The sequence below is a fragment of the Panthera leo genome, chromosome A3 (assembly GCF_018350215.1).
Source record: "Panthera leo isolate Ple1 chromosome A3, P.leo_Ple1_pat1.1, whole genome shotgun sequence".
Classification (NCBI taxonomy): Eukaryota; Metazoa; Chordata; class Mammalia; order Carnivora; family Felidae; genus Panthera; species Panthera leo.
The window spans coordinates 50,975,402-50,994,380 of NC_056681.1; the positions used below are offsets into that span (position 1 = coordinate 50,975,402).

Sequence of the window (18,979 nt, forward strand, 5' to 3'; positions counted from 1 at the left end):
CATGGTCTTTGAAAAATTATTTGCAGAGATACTTTGAGGTCTAAGATGAAGATGCCTTCCTTTGAACAGATTTAGATTTGCTTATGTTATGCCCCTGTGGCATTAATACTCTGAGGATCCTTAAATCCGTTTCATGGCTAGAGGTTTTCAGTATCAAAGAGGCTGTGAACCTGGGCTGTGGATATATGTGAGGGCAGACCCTGTGGCCTCAAGTTCTCAAAGACTTTTTTTCTTCTTTCCTTTTATTTTCCCTACTTCATTTACTGCCAGGGCAACCTTCCCTGCAACAACTTGGGGGGAGAGGAGGAATTGTAGGTTAACTTCTAGTTCATTCTTAACCCTGAGGGTGTAGGCTCTCAGGATCTCAGCTCAATGTGGGGAGGCAGTCTCTTAATAGATTGCCACTTTGTGTGGGTCCTGGGCTTTGATTTCTTCTTTCTTGTCCTGTGAGTCCTTCAGAACTAAAGCTCAAGAACTAGATTGACAAGTGACCTCAGGACAAAACTAGCACTGATGCTTTTAGTGCAGGGGTTAGTAAAATTTTTCTGCAAAGTGCCAGATAGTCAATATTCCAGACTTTGCGGGACATATGGTCTCTGTCCAAACTACTCAACTCAGCCACTGTAACACAAAAGCAGCCATAGGCATTACATATACCAGTGAACAGGGCTGTGTTTCAGTGAAACTTATAATATACAAGCATCGTCTGGACTTGGCCCATTTACTACCTCTCCTCTAAGTCCTCTGCTCACCTCTCTCAGGTTCCACTCTCTTCAATTTTGACCTGGTTAATTCCTTACCATTTTATGAATATTTGGAAGTTTTCAAGGAGGTTATTTTTGTATTTTAAGCCATTGTCTTTTGTTTCACTGGAAGAATGAGTATGCAGTGTATTGGAAATGGAAACCTAAAGCAAATTACTATGGAAGAACACCTAATGGTAGACTATTTAGCAGAAAATGTTTTGGTTTACATTTTGACAAGCATAACGCAACACAGTCAGGTAGAGGACCATTTATGGCTATTAGGGCATAAAATAGGTCATATTACTCATCTCCTTCAAGTCATTAATAAAAGCTTTGGATTTTTTTATGTTAAATATGTATTTAACAAATTAATTTTTAGTATTTTATTATTTGGGGGAGGAAATCATGTTGCATCACATTTAGACAAGTTTTCCAAGTGTAGTGTTCCTGATAGTGAATACTGGTGTTCCTAGTAGTCTCTCTGATAATGTTCAAAGTATTGTACTAAGTGTTGTGGAGAACATAGAAGATACTGTCTCTGTCCTCACATTGTTTACCATCTGTGTGGGAAGAACAAGGTATTCTATGAGATTAAAAGAGGTGATGATCCTAAAGGACTAAAAACGTCAGGCAACTTCATGGAAGAATTCAGTTCTGTGCACATGTATTGAGTATCTCAGCTGTATGAAGTACCACTCCATTTGCACTACAAAGATAATTAATAAGGTATCCAGGGAATTTGACAGAGGAACTATTTGCTGTTATTTTCACTTGGAAACCCAGATTTACTTAACTAGAATGGTTAAGAGTAGAAAGTTGAGTTGAGTAGACAGTGATTTAGCATATCAGAATGAAGTGGAACAGTCACAAACTAATGTGAATGCTGGTGCACATGCAACGTAATATGATTTGCATCTTGAAGGATGCATAGAATGAAATAGCTAGAGGAGAATTTATTTGGGCAAGGACTCAGCATAGAGTATGATGCGCTTTTAGAATTAAAAATAAAATTATGCCTGCATTACTGGTTATGTTCATTTTATATATGCATTTCCTCCTTATTATGTTGCTATTCTTCATGCCTTATGAGTCTTATTTAAGAAGGAAGAAATCATAGAATTTGACTTAGATATCTTTTAAGGTATTAGTACTCATACCTTTTATCAGTCAAATAATGTGTCATGTCCAGTTTGGTTATAGTTAGATGCCTGTCCTCATTCAGCAGTCTGGCAAGTGTGGGAATCCTTGTCAGACGTGCAGTGTGCAAATGAAGGTGAGAGTGAGTCTGTATATTCATTCTATTTCTGTAAAGCACAGGGTATACTGATGGTTTTAAAGTACTACCTTTGTATATGCATGTTCTGCACAATTTGTTTTATTACTAAAGTTCTCTGTTTAGCATAGATAGTAGCTGTTTATTAATTGGTGAAAATACACATCTTACACTTGAGAATTACATAAATATCTTATTACGGTAGCATGAATATGCTGTATTAAATATTTAAATGTTAATTTTTTCAGCTACCAACCAGTAGTTGACTACATAGATGCTCAGTTTGAGGCCTATCTCCAAGAAGAGCTAAAGATCAAGCGTTCTCTCTTTAATTACCACGATTCTCGCATCCATGTGTGCCTCTACTTCATCTCACCTACAGGTCACTCTCTGAAGACACTGGATCTCTTAACAATGAAGAGCCTTGACAGCAAGGTGGGCTTAGAAAAGGAATCAGCTTATGCTTTAATATTTATTTTGAACTATTAAAATATCTTTGTGATATGTATATATATCTTAACTTTTATTCTGTGCATTTTAAAAACATTTGATAAATTTCAATCTTAGGTTATTTTCCAGGGAAATTCAATTTGGAAGATGAACTGCAAAGAAAAATATGTTAACATAAAACTTTAGTCCTTTTTTTAGTGATTAAATTGCATGCCAGAATTTGACACTGATTTTACTTAATGATGCTATTGAGAAGAAGTTCATTGACAAAGGTTGAGATCTAATGTTTCATCATGTGTTATAGTAATTATGTTTTAATTTGAACCATACCAAGAAAAGCTAGTTTTGAACATCTGAGCAAAGAAGTGGTATATAAATTCAGGGAGCTATAAAAATAATATCCACAAATTAACTCACTTTGGGGTTTTTTTAATTCATTTTTTTTAATCTGCGTAGAAGATGGTTGAAGACTACTATCTTATTCTAAAAAAACTCCAGAGTTTTCCCATAACCTTTGATGGTGTGAGAAATGCAGTTTTCATTATCCTGCCTAATGATTTTATGAAATAGGATTCAGGGAAAAGGGCATTCTGTCCAGTACTACTCTCTATGTAGAAATCCGTGTGGAAAGCATAAAGCTGCCAGTGAGGTCATGGTACATAGATTGATTGATTTTTGACTAGTTGCACAGTCCCCTGGATTTAGCAAAAATTTGATGAAGCTTACATGATAGTCTATTCATCTGATTAGATGTTGTAACCATTTACCCAGTATTTTAATAGTTGAGTCTGATTATATGGAAACTCATAAAATCAAGCATGTGCCAGTTTGTCTTAGCTAGACAGAAGCAACATGATGTAATCTGTATAAACATTATAGAATTTGGTGTCAGTAGAGGCCGGTTTTAAATACTGGGTCTGTCCCTTAATAGCTTTGTGGTTTTTGGCAAGTTTGTTTAGCCCCCTGAGTCTCAGTTTCCTCACCTCTAAAATAAAAATTTAAGGAGAAAAATACCTACCTCAAGGGACAGATGTGAGGGTTAATTAAACTGATATCTTGTCTTTTATTCCTAAGCTTGACATGGAAAGTTATCTTATGCAAACAGTGTAAATTCTCTTTCCCTCCCAGCGACATACAAATAAATGGATATGTAGCATTCAGTCTGTGATATACCCTCCCAGTCTAATTAGAGTGATATTCTTGGCTAGGAATGTCTGAGGTACTCCCCCAACTATATTACTCATAGCATGCCCCACAGATATCCTTCCCAGGACCAGTGTCATGGCTGAGCCGGCCCTTATAGCTCTTTTACTATGATTTCAGGATGCACTTCAGCCAGATACCATCAGGGAACTTTGAAGAACAAGATCTATTACTCACAGGTCCTGGAGGGTACACAACATGTAGGAGGGCCACACAATAAAGTTGACAGTGAACCTGGGCTCTGCTTTTATTAGGGTTTAGGGTCGGGTGTCTAGGGTTTTGCGGGTTCACTCCTGGCAAATTTAAAGGATAAGAGTGGAATTAGGGCACGGGGAGGGAGAAGTGGGCTCACTCAAGTGGTCAGTTACCTGGGTAAGTCACCCAGGTTTTCTAAAAGGGGAGCTTCATGGGTGGGGGTGGCTTTGTGCTTTATTCAGTTTTGCTAGTAGCTGTGTCATACACTTGGCAATATGTTTATTCAACATGGGTGTCTTTGAAATGAGTATCTTGGCAATCAAAAGCTTAACGTTAGGCACTTACATTAGAGCATGCTTCTGCTATTTACTGTGGAAGCAATTATAAGTTATTAACTTGGCATAATTTATTGACAATCTAAGTATACAATATTGAAACCAAGAACTTGGCATCAAATTTTTATGTACTTTGATTAATTTAGCATGAAAGCTGTTTGCCCATAATTGCTGGAAAGTTTTCATGGGTAGATGAAAAAATCTTTATCTTCTGTGGAGCATATTAAGACTAATAAATCTGAATATACATAGTAAGTCACTGAAATTGGAGAAGAGCAAGAAATTTACGAATAGAGTACGAATTATGACTTTTACTTTTCATTCTGAAAATTACATTGATATCTCACTCTCTTGATACATATGATTAGTTAGCCTGAAGTTTTTCTCTAAAACCAACTAAATAACCAAAAAACAAAAACCCTACAAACCCTTAGATTTGTGGAGACATTAGTCTTTTGTGGGACTAATGTTGTAAAGTTAGTCCGTCTTCACAACCCCAGATTTCTTCCTCTTTGGCCAGTGATAGGGCTTTAATGCTAAGAGTGTTATTCCTTTGAGTCATGAAAACTTTCAGTTAATATTCATAAAATTTCCTTCCTTCAACATCTAGGTAGGAGTCTCTAACAACAGGGTTCAGATAGGATGTATTGATTGGGGAGAGGACCTGCTGAAATGAGGGGCGGAAGGAGAAACTCACCTGCTTCATAGTTTTGCCAAGGGATCAATTACTCTTATTATTTAGTGCTTAGATTATTAAGAAATAAAAAATTCTTAGTGAATTAAGCAGATGATCTCAACTTCCTGCTTACATTTTGTATGTGATAGAATTATAAGAGACGTTGAAAAAGAAAATGTAAAATTTATAACCCTAAATTCAGGTGTAAGATTAATCTTATAAGAACTCTGCATTTTAAAAGGAGTTACTATTAAGGCCAGCATCTGTAGGAATGATTGTATAGGGGAATATGGTGACAATGACAAGCCAGAGATTTTCTAGGTTAGGAGTTGGCAAGCTTTTTCTATGAAGGGCCAAGTAGTAAATAATATTTTAGGCTTTACAGGCCATATGGTCTCTGAGTTAATTGCTCATTTCTGCTATTGTAGCATGAAAGTGGTCATGGATAATATGTAAATGAGTGAGCCTGGCTGTGTTCCAGTAAATCTTTCTTTATATCAACAGGCAATGAGCTGGACCATAGTTTGTTCATCTGATTTAGGTTAAAAGTTTGTCGAGACTGAGTGGTTTTGAATGCAAAAAACATAGAATTAAAAAAATAAATCCTCAATTGTGAGATTTTGTTTTTTCTTTATTGTTGGTAGGTGAACATTATACCAGTGATTGCCAAAGCAGATATAATTTCTAAAGCTGAATTACAGAAGTTTAAGATCAAGCTCATGAGTGAATTGGTTAGCAGTGGTGTCCAGATATACCAATTCCCAACAGATGATGAAACTATTGCTAAAATCAATGCTTCAATGAATGTAAGCTCCTAGTTGAATGTTAATTCTGTTTTACATGTGAAAAGAGTAATGTATAAATGACATTCCTACTAACACACTTTCACTTGCGTCTTCTCAAAAGACTTCACACAAGGTGAATTTTCAAATGTTCAGTATAGAAAAATGTTTTATTTTCTAGAGTTGGGAAAAATATAAAGAGAATATATTTTTGAGCATATTTTCTTTCCTCTACTTTTACCTAAATAGAATGATACATTAGCGAGGCTAGGGTTCTCCTTTTGTGGCACTATACTTCCTAATTGCCTTAGGAAGATGCCTTTCTATCCTGTCTTTAAAAACATGTGAAGTCTTTATACTCTCCCTTGGAATGCTTTAGAATCTTAAAACCTTTAATGATATGTTTCTAATCTGGTATTTAAGCTCATTCTCCCTTATGGTGTTACATGTACATATTAAACATTCATATAACTTTTAATTTAATATAACCAAATGTGGCTAATTTCTTTGTGTTACTTTCTCCAAGCTACTAAATTTCTTACATATCTGGTTATATTTTGAAGGGTCATGGGTTTTGGAGTTATATAGACTTAACCATATGTTCTTCTGGGAGTTATTAACCTCCCTGAGACTGTTAACTTACCTACAAAATTGGGTTAATACCTATTGTATGTGTTGTTGTGAGGAGACAGTCCTTGTTCACTGCCTAACACATTGACATTCAGTAACCCTGCAGGCTATTTCTCCTTTTCCTTTTCTGATTTTTCATTCAGATACTTTAAATATATAAAAAGCTGACTATGTAAATGAAGTGATCTCAATACCTATGTGTTATATTGTCTTCCAATCCAATTTTATTTTTTGTGCCCACTTGGAATAATTTTCCAGAAAGGCCCAATTAAGACACTGTCAGTTATTAAATATTAAACAAAACACTTAATACGTTTTATATTAGACTTTTCCCCTGTATTAATCCTCAGTTTCAGATAGACCAGTCTATTCACCGTTTCCTAAATCTAACTATTTATGTCTTTGTTCAAAATCTTCCCCTTGCCAAAGTTAGTTCTTACTCTCCTTGATCCATCTCTGGTTTAGGTTGTATCTTCTTGCTTACAATAATCCCTCACTCTTCTAAGTTTATGTAGCATTTATTGCATTTAGCATTAGTTTTGGACTTAAATATTGCTTCATATTATCATATATCTGTGCACACACTAAATATAGACATATGTTTTAGTTATGTATTTTGTGTGTGTGTGAGTATATGTACTTGTGCAATTTCCTAAACATTGTTTTTTAGAACCAAGATAATGTTGAGGGAAATTATACTAATACTAGAATTTTTTTTTGTATTCCTATTACATAATACCTTGCATGTGGGGGATGCTCAATAAATAATTTTCTTTATAGGGCCTAAAATTTACTCTTAGAGAACAATTGGCACATATTCACTGCCAAGTTTTAAAATTGGAGGCATAGCAGGTCATTTGATTTTAATAACTTCATTATTTAGTAAATTTTCTCTAATCTGTTATTTTTATAAAACTTGTTTTAGTTAGGCATTTATCACAGTAATATGAGATATGATTGATATCATGGTTCCTTTCCAGGGACATTTGCCATTTGCTGTTGTAGGAAGTATGGATGAGGTAAAAATTGGAAATAAGATGGTCAAAGCTCGCCAATACCCTTGGGGTGTTGTACAAGGTAAATGAGATGAATGATGACTAGGAATATGTATGTCACCTAACAGTCTGAAAGTAGCATTCAGTATATTCTGAGGTATTATTTATTTTGGGTTATGATTTGTTTATCAGGAGTGTGGAATGTGTTTTATTTTAGCCAACTTTGTAGAGGCTGGCAGAGCTTCTCTATTTTCTGCATGATCCCACACACATTTCGTGTCTGGTGTGCCAAGACATTCAGATGGTAGAAAGCACTGGTCAGGTCCTTTGAACAGAATTTGAGGGTAAACACTAGTGTTTGAACATGATGCATAAACTAATTACTAGGTAATTCTAGGCACAGTAAACCATCTTGTACATTTACATATTTTCACTCATCAAAGTATTACTATTTCTAAAACAAACGAGTCAGGCAATTAAGAAACTTTAGGATTTATCTAGCATTATAATGAATAAGTAATTAGTACTATCTGGTTCATTTACTTGTGGTGCTAATTAATGGGGAATGGATTACCTCTACTAGTACTGATTTCCCAGTGCTGCTTTTTTAAATTGACAAATTTGTAATTAATAAAAATATTGACAAAACTTAACATTTTTAATGTGTAAAAAAATATACAAATAGTAATTGTACTTAAAACTATTTGTTTCAGTAACACATTTATTTGTAGTCTTTGAGCCACTGTAAACAGATGAAGGACCATGTAAGGAGGACTCAGTGTATTTATTCATTAATTCTGTATCGTGTCAAACATAGCATCATAAATGTGACATTGTATAAAAAGAATTTGATAATTATAGCATGTATAGGTGGTATCTTGAGTACTTTGAAGTTTTAGTATAATAATGTTATAGACTCTTTTTAAGCACTTTGTGAAATGTCCTGAGGATGGTTTTGTAAATTGCTAACAAAATATTAGTGAAATAACTGGAGCATATGGTAACATAACGTAATGTATTTCTTTCCTGTTTATCTATTGCCTACTAAATTTAAAGCAATCTCCCAGTCTGTTAATTTACATGCCTGTAATTCAGTGTATATATTTCAAGAGTTTCTTCCTTGGTTATTTATATAAAATAGTTGTAGGTAACTGATCATTTTACTGTTATTTCAAATGTGTTTTTATACATTCATTCATTCAACAAATGCTAACTGTGTGCCAGGAATTAAAAATTGGTGTTGCTATTTTCTTGTTTTTCGGACTAGTGGAAAATGAAAACCACTCTGACTTTGTAAAGCTCCGAGAAATGCTTATTTGTACAAACATGGAGGATCTGCGAGAACAGACCCATACTAGGCATTATGAACTTTACAGGCGTTGCAAACTGGAGGAAATGGGCTTTACAGATGTGGGTCCAGAGAATAAGCCGCTCAGGTAAGGGGGGGGATTTCTCTGAGAAGCCAACCAAAGAGGAAGTTAGAACTATACTATGTTATATATCCAGGATGTTGGAGAATGTGGTTTTCAGAAATCAGGCAAACCATGAAGTAGAATCATTTCCTAATGATTAATTATTGTGCTTCTCAGATTAGTTGAGGCCTTCTTGCTTTTGAAGGGTCTCTAAGACCTCATCTGACTTGAAGTGTTTAAGAAAGAACATGGGGCAAAAGCCCACTATCTCAGTACATGCTGAAATGAATAACTAAAGGAAAGAACTCTCATTATTTGGTTCTATGTTTGTATTTTTCTGAAAAAGATGAAAGTATATTTATCCTTTCTTCTAAAAGAAAGTTAGAATGTGCATCATAGTAAAACAAACAAAAAAAAAAAACCACTTGGTTTTCCTCCTGATGAAAGTTTGGAATGACTTAAACTTAGGGAACTATCTTGTAAAGGAAAAATAAACGTGCTTGCAGGAAGTCAGAGATTAGACTTGTTTCTTAAAATATTTCAGTATAGTTATAAGAATTTTAGAGCCTGATGACCTTCTTGCTCAGTGATTATAGCATTCAATGTTATAGTAAACTTGCTGGGTAATTTTATATGCTGCCACATTCCTCACTTTTTTTTTTCTTATTAAGATATGTAAACATGAAACTCTAATCCTTAACCTACTACATCAAATTTGATTTGATGTAGCATTCCAGAACAGTTTTTGCATGGAGGAAAGCATGAGATCTTTAAGACAAACACTCTTTCAAACTCTGTTATGGGACTAAGGATTCCTTTTTCATTTCATTATTTGCATTTCTGTCATTTCCCTGGCTGTTCCTATTTGCACTAGAGTAAACACAAAAGGAAGGAGGAGGAGAATGTTAAATCAATGCTGCTATTGCATATGACCTTTGGGAAGATTTAATAGATGAGGTTAAATTTTCAATTTTTTTTCTATCTATGGATTTAATTACTGTTTTAGCTTTAGTAGCATGATAAATTAAGAATTATATGTACTTAACCCCTCCTCACCAATTTCAGGCATGCTGTGCTTCTGGTTATGGGTCAGTTCTGATAAAATTATTTTCTCTATTGAAGATCTGGCTTTGCCACTGTTTCCCAGATGAGACTTTACTTCTTATTCTTTCAAGTCTAAGGGTCAATTCAGAGGTCTCATTGGGGCGCCTGGGTGGTTCAGTCACCAAGCTGGTGGTTCAGTCAATCAAATTTGACTCTTGATTTCAGCTCAGATCATGATCTCAGTGTTGTGAGATCAAGCCTCACATCAGGCTCCTCGCTAAGCATGGAGCCTGCTTAGGATTCTTTCTCTCCCCCTTTCTTTGCCCCTCTCCCACTTGCATACACATTCTCTCTCTCTCTCTCTCTCAAAGTACATAAATAAACATGAAAAAAATTCAGAGGTCTCAATGTACATTACTAAGACATGGATCCTGAGTGAGAGCAAGTGGGACAGCATTGAAATACTCTGAAAAGAGGGATTCAGGTTGTCTGGTGGGTCAGTCATCAGGCATCTGTGAAAGATTAAGAAAGACAGGTTCAGAATTTCCAGGGATGGGCCAAAGGATCTACATTTAAGTTAAAATTATCATTCAGTCATTTAGTAGATATTTACTCTTTGTCTCCCATCTGCCCCACACAGTGCTAGTCAATGGATATGTATGCACTGTGGGATTAAACAGAAACCCTGCCTTACAGAGTTTCTGGGGTAGAGGTGGGAGGAGGGTATTCTGGCCCTGTGTGGAAAATAGAGTCAGGGTGACTGCTGTAGTAGTCCTGGTGAGACCAGAGAGGCTTGGATTAGGGTGGTAATGTAGAGGTAGTCAGAAACACATTTAGGACATCTAATTTGAAGGTAAAGTTAATAGGACTCATTGATGTTTCAGATATGGGATGTAGAGGACAGAGGAATCAAGGATAACTCTAGTCACTGTGGTTGACCTGAGAAATGGCTGAATGGTGGTGATGTTTACTAATATGAGCAAGGCTGGGGAAAGGGTCAATTTAGGAGTTATGGTTGATAATTGAGAGGTTTGGGACATGTTAAATTTAAATTGCTTATTAAATATTACAGTGAAGAGTTTCAGTAGGTCCTTGCATAAATGAATCTAGTGCTTAGAAGTTAATGCTGAGATAATAATTTGGGAATCAACAGTGAATAACATTATGTAAAATCATAAATATTGTAAAGGTGTTTACTCTTTGCAAGGCTCTGGGCTAAGTGCTGGGGATATAATACTGAATAAGATCCTGTAGACATGGCTGTCATGGAGTTTACATTCTTGTAGGGGAGGCCAAAATCAATAACTAATTCCACAATCACAGTTGTGAAATACACACTAAGGGAGAGATGTTATATTGGGGGGGGGTATCCTGATTTAATGTGGAAAATTAGAGACTTTCTTGAGGCAGTTACTGTTTTGAGCTAATAATTTGGGGAAATAAGAGAAAGACATGAAAAGACTGTGTAAGCAGAGAGAATAACATTTTGAAGTCTGTAGGAAGGTCAGTGTAGCTGGAGAACAGACAAGTTGGGGGGTATAAGATTGAGAGAAGAGGTAGATAGGAGTCAAACTGGGGAGGACCTGGTAAGGATTTGGGCTTTGTCCCAAGGGAAAGGCAAAACCATTCAAGGAGTTATATCATATTTGCATTTGAAATATCACTTTTAGCTATAATGCAAAGAAGGTATTAAAGGGGTGTGCAAAGCTACTTTGGAGAGACCAGTGGGAGAGTAAAAGCAATGAAAATAGAACTAGATGTGCTTGCAAGATATCTAGAAGATGAAATTGAAAGAACTTAGTGATTGTTTGGGTGTAATGAGGTAAAGAAGCAAGAGATGTCAGAAGATGTTAAAAAAAAGACTTCTGGTTTCCTAGTATTATGGTTTCATTGGCTAGGCAGATGGTTGTTGCTTTCATTGAGATAGTTATCTCTGGAAGAACTGGCTTTTTTTGTGGAGCAGCAGTGATGGCCATGATGGAGATCAAAAGCTTGGTTTGGGACCTGCTGACATGAGTTTCCCCTCAAAAATCCAAATAACAATGTTGATAGGCACTTTGGGTACTTCTCTGGAGCTCAGAGGAGAGGGCTGGGCCAAAGGAATAAACTTAAGAGTTATCAGCACTTAGATGTTTATTTGAATGTATGGGTGTGGATGAGATTGCCTGGAGAGAGAAGTATATCTGGAAAGCAAGGTACCTTGGAAACAGACTTGAGTCACTCTAATATTTTTCAGCCAGAGAAGCAGATAGAAGAGATTGAGAAGGCTTGGGCAGGAAAGCCAGCAGTGTCATGTCTTGGCAGCCAAATGAAGAGGGTTTCAGGAAGGAAGAGGTCAGCTGTGTTGAAGCTGAGGATCAAGTTCTTGCTGTAGAAGTATAGCAGTGTAATACAATCCAGTTGCTTCCTTTACAGCTCTTTGAAAATGAAAACCACTCCGTCTAAAACAAAAAGGGCAATAGTTGGAAGACTACATTGGCCAAGACTTACAGATTCAAAGGGAAGGCTTAGAACAGGTAGAAACCAGTTTCATTCTATACTGGAAGTGGAGTGAATGAATTGAAACCATTTCCAGACTTTTAATTCTCTGCTTGACAATTTATAGCCCAGGAGAGAGTGTCCAAAGGCCTACCTTAGGACGTCTTGCCTCGTCTTGGCCAGAGTGGGCATGAATCTAATTAATTGTCCCATCATACGATATCCCCAGTGGGGAGAGGTAGCTCTCCAAAAGGTAATCAGGTAACAATACCAAAAGGAGGTATAGATAGATGGTGGGCAGTCGGAATCAAAGAGTGCTTAGAACATCTTTTTTTTTTTTTTTTTTTTTTTGAGCATATCTTCAGTCTGGGAAACATCCGCTCACAAATCAGAAGAAGAATGGAAAATTGGCAAAGGAGGTTCTTCAATTTATGCCAGATTTCAGATTGGATAGGGAACAAGCAAGAAAAGATGGGGAACTAGATCTCAGTGTAAGGAAGACCTCTGCCTGCATGGGTCCTCTGCCATCCTTAAGAGAGAAGAAATTTCTTACTGGATTTCTTGAGTCAGGCATGGCAGATGTTTCTTCTCTTGGTGTTTTCTCATTTGTGAATGAATTATCTGATAAAGCTTCTATAATTCAGTATAGCCTGATGTCTTAGGAAGGTTTTACAGCTTCAAGACGTTGTATTCTATTTTCTGGGCAATGTTTTCCATTTAATTTGGGGTGTATGTAAAAATAGTCACTGTGATTTGGTTGGCATATGAAATCCATCCCTATTATATCTATCAATAAAAAATAGTTCTATGAACCTGTTAGGATGACCTTTATTCTTCACTGCCATACCGTCAGCTTGTTTTCCACTTACATTTTATTGTGAACAGTTATGCTGAGTCATAGTTAGCATCCTAATCTCCCAACACTGTTCAGGTGCTTATCATGAGGTCCCAGTAAATGGCATTATACTCTCCTCTAGTCTTAATTAACTGATCTTTAGTTATTTAAGCTAGATCAGACATGCTTATAAAGCTCCTTAAATCCCCAAGTTATTTTAGATTAACATAACCACTCTTATTCCCCAAATTAATCATCTTTAACATTAGAGAATAGAAGGGACCTATAGATTTGAGGGACCTATAGTTTTGAAAAGAAGATTTTTGTAGTATTTTAGAGTTGCTTAAGTGTTTGGCATGATTTTTTTTGTGTTATAAAATTTGTGTCTTTGGAATTCTCAAGAAATAAATAACTTTTGCATTTAGTCTACAGCAGAAATGGAGAAAGTTCAGCAGGTTTATTAGAACTGTATATGAAACACAAAGAAATCCCAAGTGAAGGGACTGCAGTGATTTTCTTGATGAAAATGAATTTCTGAGAATTTTTTTTCTTCTTTGGTTTTCAACAGTGATACTTTAAGTATAGTAATATGTTGCATTGAATATTCACAGCAAGCTACTTTTATATTAGAAAAAGCAAGAATTTTATATTAAAATAGCAAGAAAACCATTTTTTCATTTTCATTTAATGAATAAATCCATGATAGTAAACAGTGGTTGTCTTAGTTTTACAACACTAACTAATAAATCATTCCCTTACAGATTTTCTAAGAGTTTCTTTATGACTTTTTGAAAGATAGTGCAGGTTTCTTTACTTACAATTGGCTTTTGGTTGTCAAAGTTGAAAAACCATATGACATGGTGGAAAATATGCAGGAGTAGTACATTTTTATCTTTAAAAAAAACCAAAAATCTGACCTGGTTCAATTTCCAACTTTCTACTTACCAACTATGTTGCTTTGGGCAGATTACTTTACCTTTCTGAGCTTTAGTTTTCTTATCTGTAAAACAGAGTATTAGTGCTTGATCTTCACAGATGGTATGGGAATTAGATAGATACGGGAATTACCAGAAAATTACCTTGCTGTTAGCAGCTATTCAACAAATGTTAGGTCTTTTCTCTTTACCAGGTAGATTTATTTTCCTCCTAAGCAACTCAAGTGCTTATGTATGAACAGATAATGAGAACTTTTGAAAACATTTTAAAATTCACTTAAATTCCACATATTATTTAAATCAAGTTTGTCATCAAAGACTATCAAATCCAATATGGGGCTGGTGAAATGTAGTGAGGTTTCTGACAATGGTGAAGGTAGCCTGATAGATTTAGAGGCTTCTTTAAAATAAGACCAAAACAGGGAGGAGCCAAGATTACGGAACAGCATGGAAGTCTTTTTGCATCTCACATCCATGAAATACAGCCAGATCAACACTAAACCATCCTGCACCCCTAGAAAACTGATTGGAGGATTAACACAACAATCTGCACAACCTGAGCCACAGAACTCAGCAGGAATTCACCCCATAAGAAAGAGCAGAAAGAAACAACAGCCAGAGACTTAATCAACACAGATAAAAGCAAGATGTCTGAACCAGAATTTAGAATCACGATAGTAAGAATAGTAGCTGGGGTCAAAAATAGATTAGAATCCCTCCCTGAAGAGATAAAAGAAGTAAAAACTAGTCAGGATGAAATAAAAAAATGTCATAACTGAGCTGCAATCTCGAATGCCATGGTGGCAAGGATGGATGAGGCAGAATAGCGAATCAGTGATATAGAGGACAAACTTATGGAGAATGATGAAGCAGAAAAAAAGAGGGAAACTAAGGCAATGAGCACGATTTAAGAATGAGAGAAATCAGTGACTCATTAAAAAGGAAAAACATCAGAATCATAGGGGTCCCAGAATATATATATAGAGAAAAAGGGGTAGAAGGGTTATGTGAGCAAATCATAGTGGAAAACTTTGCTAACCTGGGGAAAGACACAGAAATCAAAACCCAGGAAGCACAGAAGACTCCCATCAGATTCAACAAAAACTGACCATCAACAAGGCATATCATAGTCAAATTCACAAAATACTCAGGAAAGGAGAGGATCATGAAAGCATCAAGGGAAAAAAATCCTTAACCTACAAGGGAAGACAGATCAGGTTTGCAGCAGACCTATCCACAGAAACTTGGCAGGCCAGAAAGGAGTGGCAGAATATATTCAATGTGCTGAATTGGAAAAATATGCAGCCAAAAATTCTTTATCCAGCAAGGCTGTCATTCAAAATAGAAGGAAAGATTAAAAGTTTCCCAAACAACAATTAAAGGAATTTGTGATCACTAAACCAGCCCTGAAAGAAATTTTAAGGGGGACTCTCTGAGGGGAGAAAAGACAAAAAAAATACCAGAAGCAACAAAGATTAGAAAGGACCAGAGAACACCACCAGAAACTCCAACTCTACAAGAAACACAATAGCAATAAACTCGTATCTTTCAGTACTCACTCTAAATGTCAATAGACTAAATGTTCCAATCAAAAGACATAGGGTAACAGACTGGATAAGAAAACAAGATCCATCTGTATGCTGTTTACAAGAGACCCACTTTGGACCTAAAGACACCTTCAGATTGAAAGTAAGGGGATGGAGTAGCATCTAGCTAATGTCAACAAAAGAAAGCCGGAGTAGCCATACTTATATCAGACAATCTAGACTTCAAAATAAAGACTGTAACAAGAGATGAAGAAGGGAATTATATCATAATTAAGGGGTCTATCCACCAAGAAGACCTAACAATTGTAAACATATATGCTGCAAATGTGGGAGCACCCAAATATAAAAATCAATTAATCACAAACATAAAGAAACTCATTGATAATAATACCATAATAGTAGGGGACTTCAACACTTCACTTACAGCAATGGACAGATCATCTAAATAGAAAGTCAACAAGGAAGCAATGACTTTGAATGACACACTAGACCAGATGGACCTAACAGATATATTCAGAACATTTCATCCTAAATCAGCAGAATGTATATTCTTCTCCAGTGCACATGGAACGTTCTCCAGAATAGATCACATACTGGGACACAAATGAGCCCTCAACAAGTACAAAAAGACTGAGATCATATTTTCAGATCATAACACTGAAACTCAAAATCAACCACGAGAAAAAATTTGGAAAGACAGCAAATACTTGGAGACTAAAGAACATCCTACTAAAGAATGAATGGGCTAACCAAGAAGTTAAAGAGGAAATTAAAAAGTACATGGAAGCCAATAAAAATGATAACACCACAGCCCAAAACCTCTGGGATGCAGCAAAGGTGGTCATAAGGGGGAAGTATATAGCAATCCAGACCTTCCTAAAGAAGGAAGAAAGGTCTCAGATACACAACCTAACCTTAAACCTTAAAGAGCTGGAAAAAAAACAGCAACTAAAGCCCCAAACCAGAAGAAGACAGGAAATAATAAAGATTAAAGCAGAAATCAATGCTATTGAAGCCAAAAAATCAGTAGAACAGATCGATGAAACCAGAAGCTTGTTCTTTGAAAGAATTAACAAAATTGATAAGCCCCTAGCCAGTTTGATCAAAAAGAAAAAGGAAAGGACCCGAATAAATAAAATCAAGAATGAAAGAAGAAAGATCACAACCAACACAGCAGAAATAAAAACAGTAAGAGAATATTATGGGCAATTATATGCCAACAAAATGGGCAATCTGGAAGAAATGGACAAATTCCTAGAAACATATAAACTACCAAAACGAAACAGGAAAAAATAAAAAATTTGAACAGATCCAAACCAGTAAAGAAATTGAATTAGTAATAAAAACACTCCCCCCAAACAAGAGTCTAGGGCCAGATGGCTCTCCAGGGGAATTCTACCAAACATTTAAGGAAGAGTTAACACCTATTCTCTTGAAGCTGTTCCAAAAAATAGAAATGAAAGGAAAACTTCCAAACTCATTCTCTGAAGCCAGCATTACCTTGATTCCAGAACCAGACAGAGACCCCACTAAAAAGGAGAACTATAGACCAATTTCCCTCATGAACATGGGTGCAGAAATCCTCAACAAGATGTTAGCCAACTGGATCCAACAATACATTAAAGAAATTATTCACCGCAACCAAGTGGGATTTATACCTGGGATGCAGGGCTGGTTCAATATCCACAAAACAATGTGATTTATCACATCAATAAAAGAAAGAACAAGAACCACATGATCCTCTCAATAGATGCAGAGACAGCCTTTGACAAAATACAACATCTTTTCTTGATAAAAACTCTGAAGAAAGTAGGGATAGAAGGATTATACCTTGAGATCATAAGAGACATATGTGAAAGACCAATGCTAATATCATCCTCAATGGGGAAAAACAGAGAGCTTTTCCCCTAAGGTCAGGAACACAACAGGGATATCCACTCATCACGGTGATTCAACATAGAATTGGAAGTCTTAGCCTCAGCCATCAGACAACACAAAGAAATAGAAGCATCCAAATCGGCCAGGATGAGGTCAAACTTTCACTCTTCGCAGATGACATGATACTGTATACAGAAAACCCAAAAGATTCCACCAAAAAACTGCTAGAAGTGATCCATGAATTCAGCAAAGTGGCAGGATATAAAATCAATGCACAGAAATCAGTTGCATTCCTATACACCAACAATGAAGCAACAGAAAGAGAAATCAAGAGATCAGTCCCAATTGCACCAAAAACCATAAAATACCCAGGAAGAAATCTAACCAAAGAGGTGAAAAGTCTATACACTGAAAACTATGGAAAGCTTATGAAAGGAATTGAAGAAGATACCAAAAAATGGAAAAATATTCCATGCTCCTGGATAGGAAGAACAAATATTGTTAAAATGTCAATACTACCCAAAGCAATCTACATATTCAATGCAATACCTATCAAAATAACACCAGCAGTCTTCACAGAGCTGGAACAAACAATCCAAAAATTTGAATGGAACCAGAAAAGACCCCAAATAGCCAAAGTAATCTTGAAGAAGAAAACTAAAGCAGGAGGCATCATAATTGCAGACTTCAAGTTGTATTACAAAACTGTAATCATCAAGACAGTATGGTATTGGCACAAGAACAGACACTCAGATCAGTGAAACAGAATAGAGAACCCAGAAATGGACCCACAAACATATGGCCAACTAGTCTTTGACAAAGCAGGAAAATATCCAATGGAATAAAGACAGTCTCTTCAGCAAGTGGTGCTCGGAAAACTGGACAGCAACATGCAGAAAAATGAACCTGGACCACTTTCTTACACCATCCACAAAAATAAACTCAAAATGGAATGAAGAGCTAAATGTTAGACAGGAAGCCATCAAAATCCTCGAGGAGAAAGCAGGCAAAAACCTCTTTGACGTTGGCCACAGCAACTCCTTACTCAACATGACTCCAGAGGCAAGGGAAACAAAAGCAAAAAAGAACTATTGGGACCTCATCAAAATAAAAAGCTTCTGCACAGCAAAGGAAACAATCAGCAAAACTAAAAGGCAACTGATGGAATGGGGGAAGATATTTGCAAATGACATATCAGATAAAGGGTTAGTATCCAAAATCTATAAACAACTTATCAAACTGAACACCCCAAAAACAAATAATCCCGTGAAGAAATGGGCAAAAGACATGAATAGACCCTTCTCCAAAGAAGACATCCAGATGGCCAACCGACACATGAAAAAATGCTCAACATCACTCATCATCAGGGAAATACAAATCAAAACCACAATGAGTATATATGTACAGTGGAGTATTACTCCAGAAGTAATGCGGAGTAATGAAATAATAAAGAATAATTCATTAATTATTCCGCAAGTAATGAGGAGTAATGAATGAGTAAAGAATGAAATCTTGCCATTCGCAACTACGTGGATAGAACTAGAGGGTATTATGCTAAGCGAAAT

The 18,979-nt window shown here is 36.1% G+C and overlaps 1 protein-coding gene across 4 annotated transcripts in view; it reads left to right on the top strand.

Moving 5' to 3' along the window:
• Window positions 1–18,979, top strand: part of SEPTIN10 (septin 10) — a 65,362-nt gene that overhangs the window by 35,106 nt on the left and 11,277 nt on the right. For all 4 annotated transcript variants that reach the window (XM_042931817.1, XM_042931819.1, XM_042931818.1 and 1 more), the window contains exons 5-8: window positions 2,268–2,454; window positions 5,523–5,684; window positions 7,271–7,367; window positions 8,553–8,721. In XM_042931817.1, the coding sequence (XP_042787751.1) occupies window positions 2,268–2,454; window positions 5,523–5,684; window positions 7,271–7,367; window positions 8,553–8,721 (615 nt within the window). The remainder of the gene's footprint in view (window positions 1–2,267; window positions 2,455–5,522; window positions 5,685–7,270; window positions 7,368–8,552; window positions 8,722–18,979) is intronic.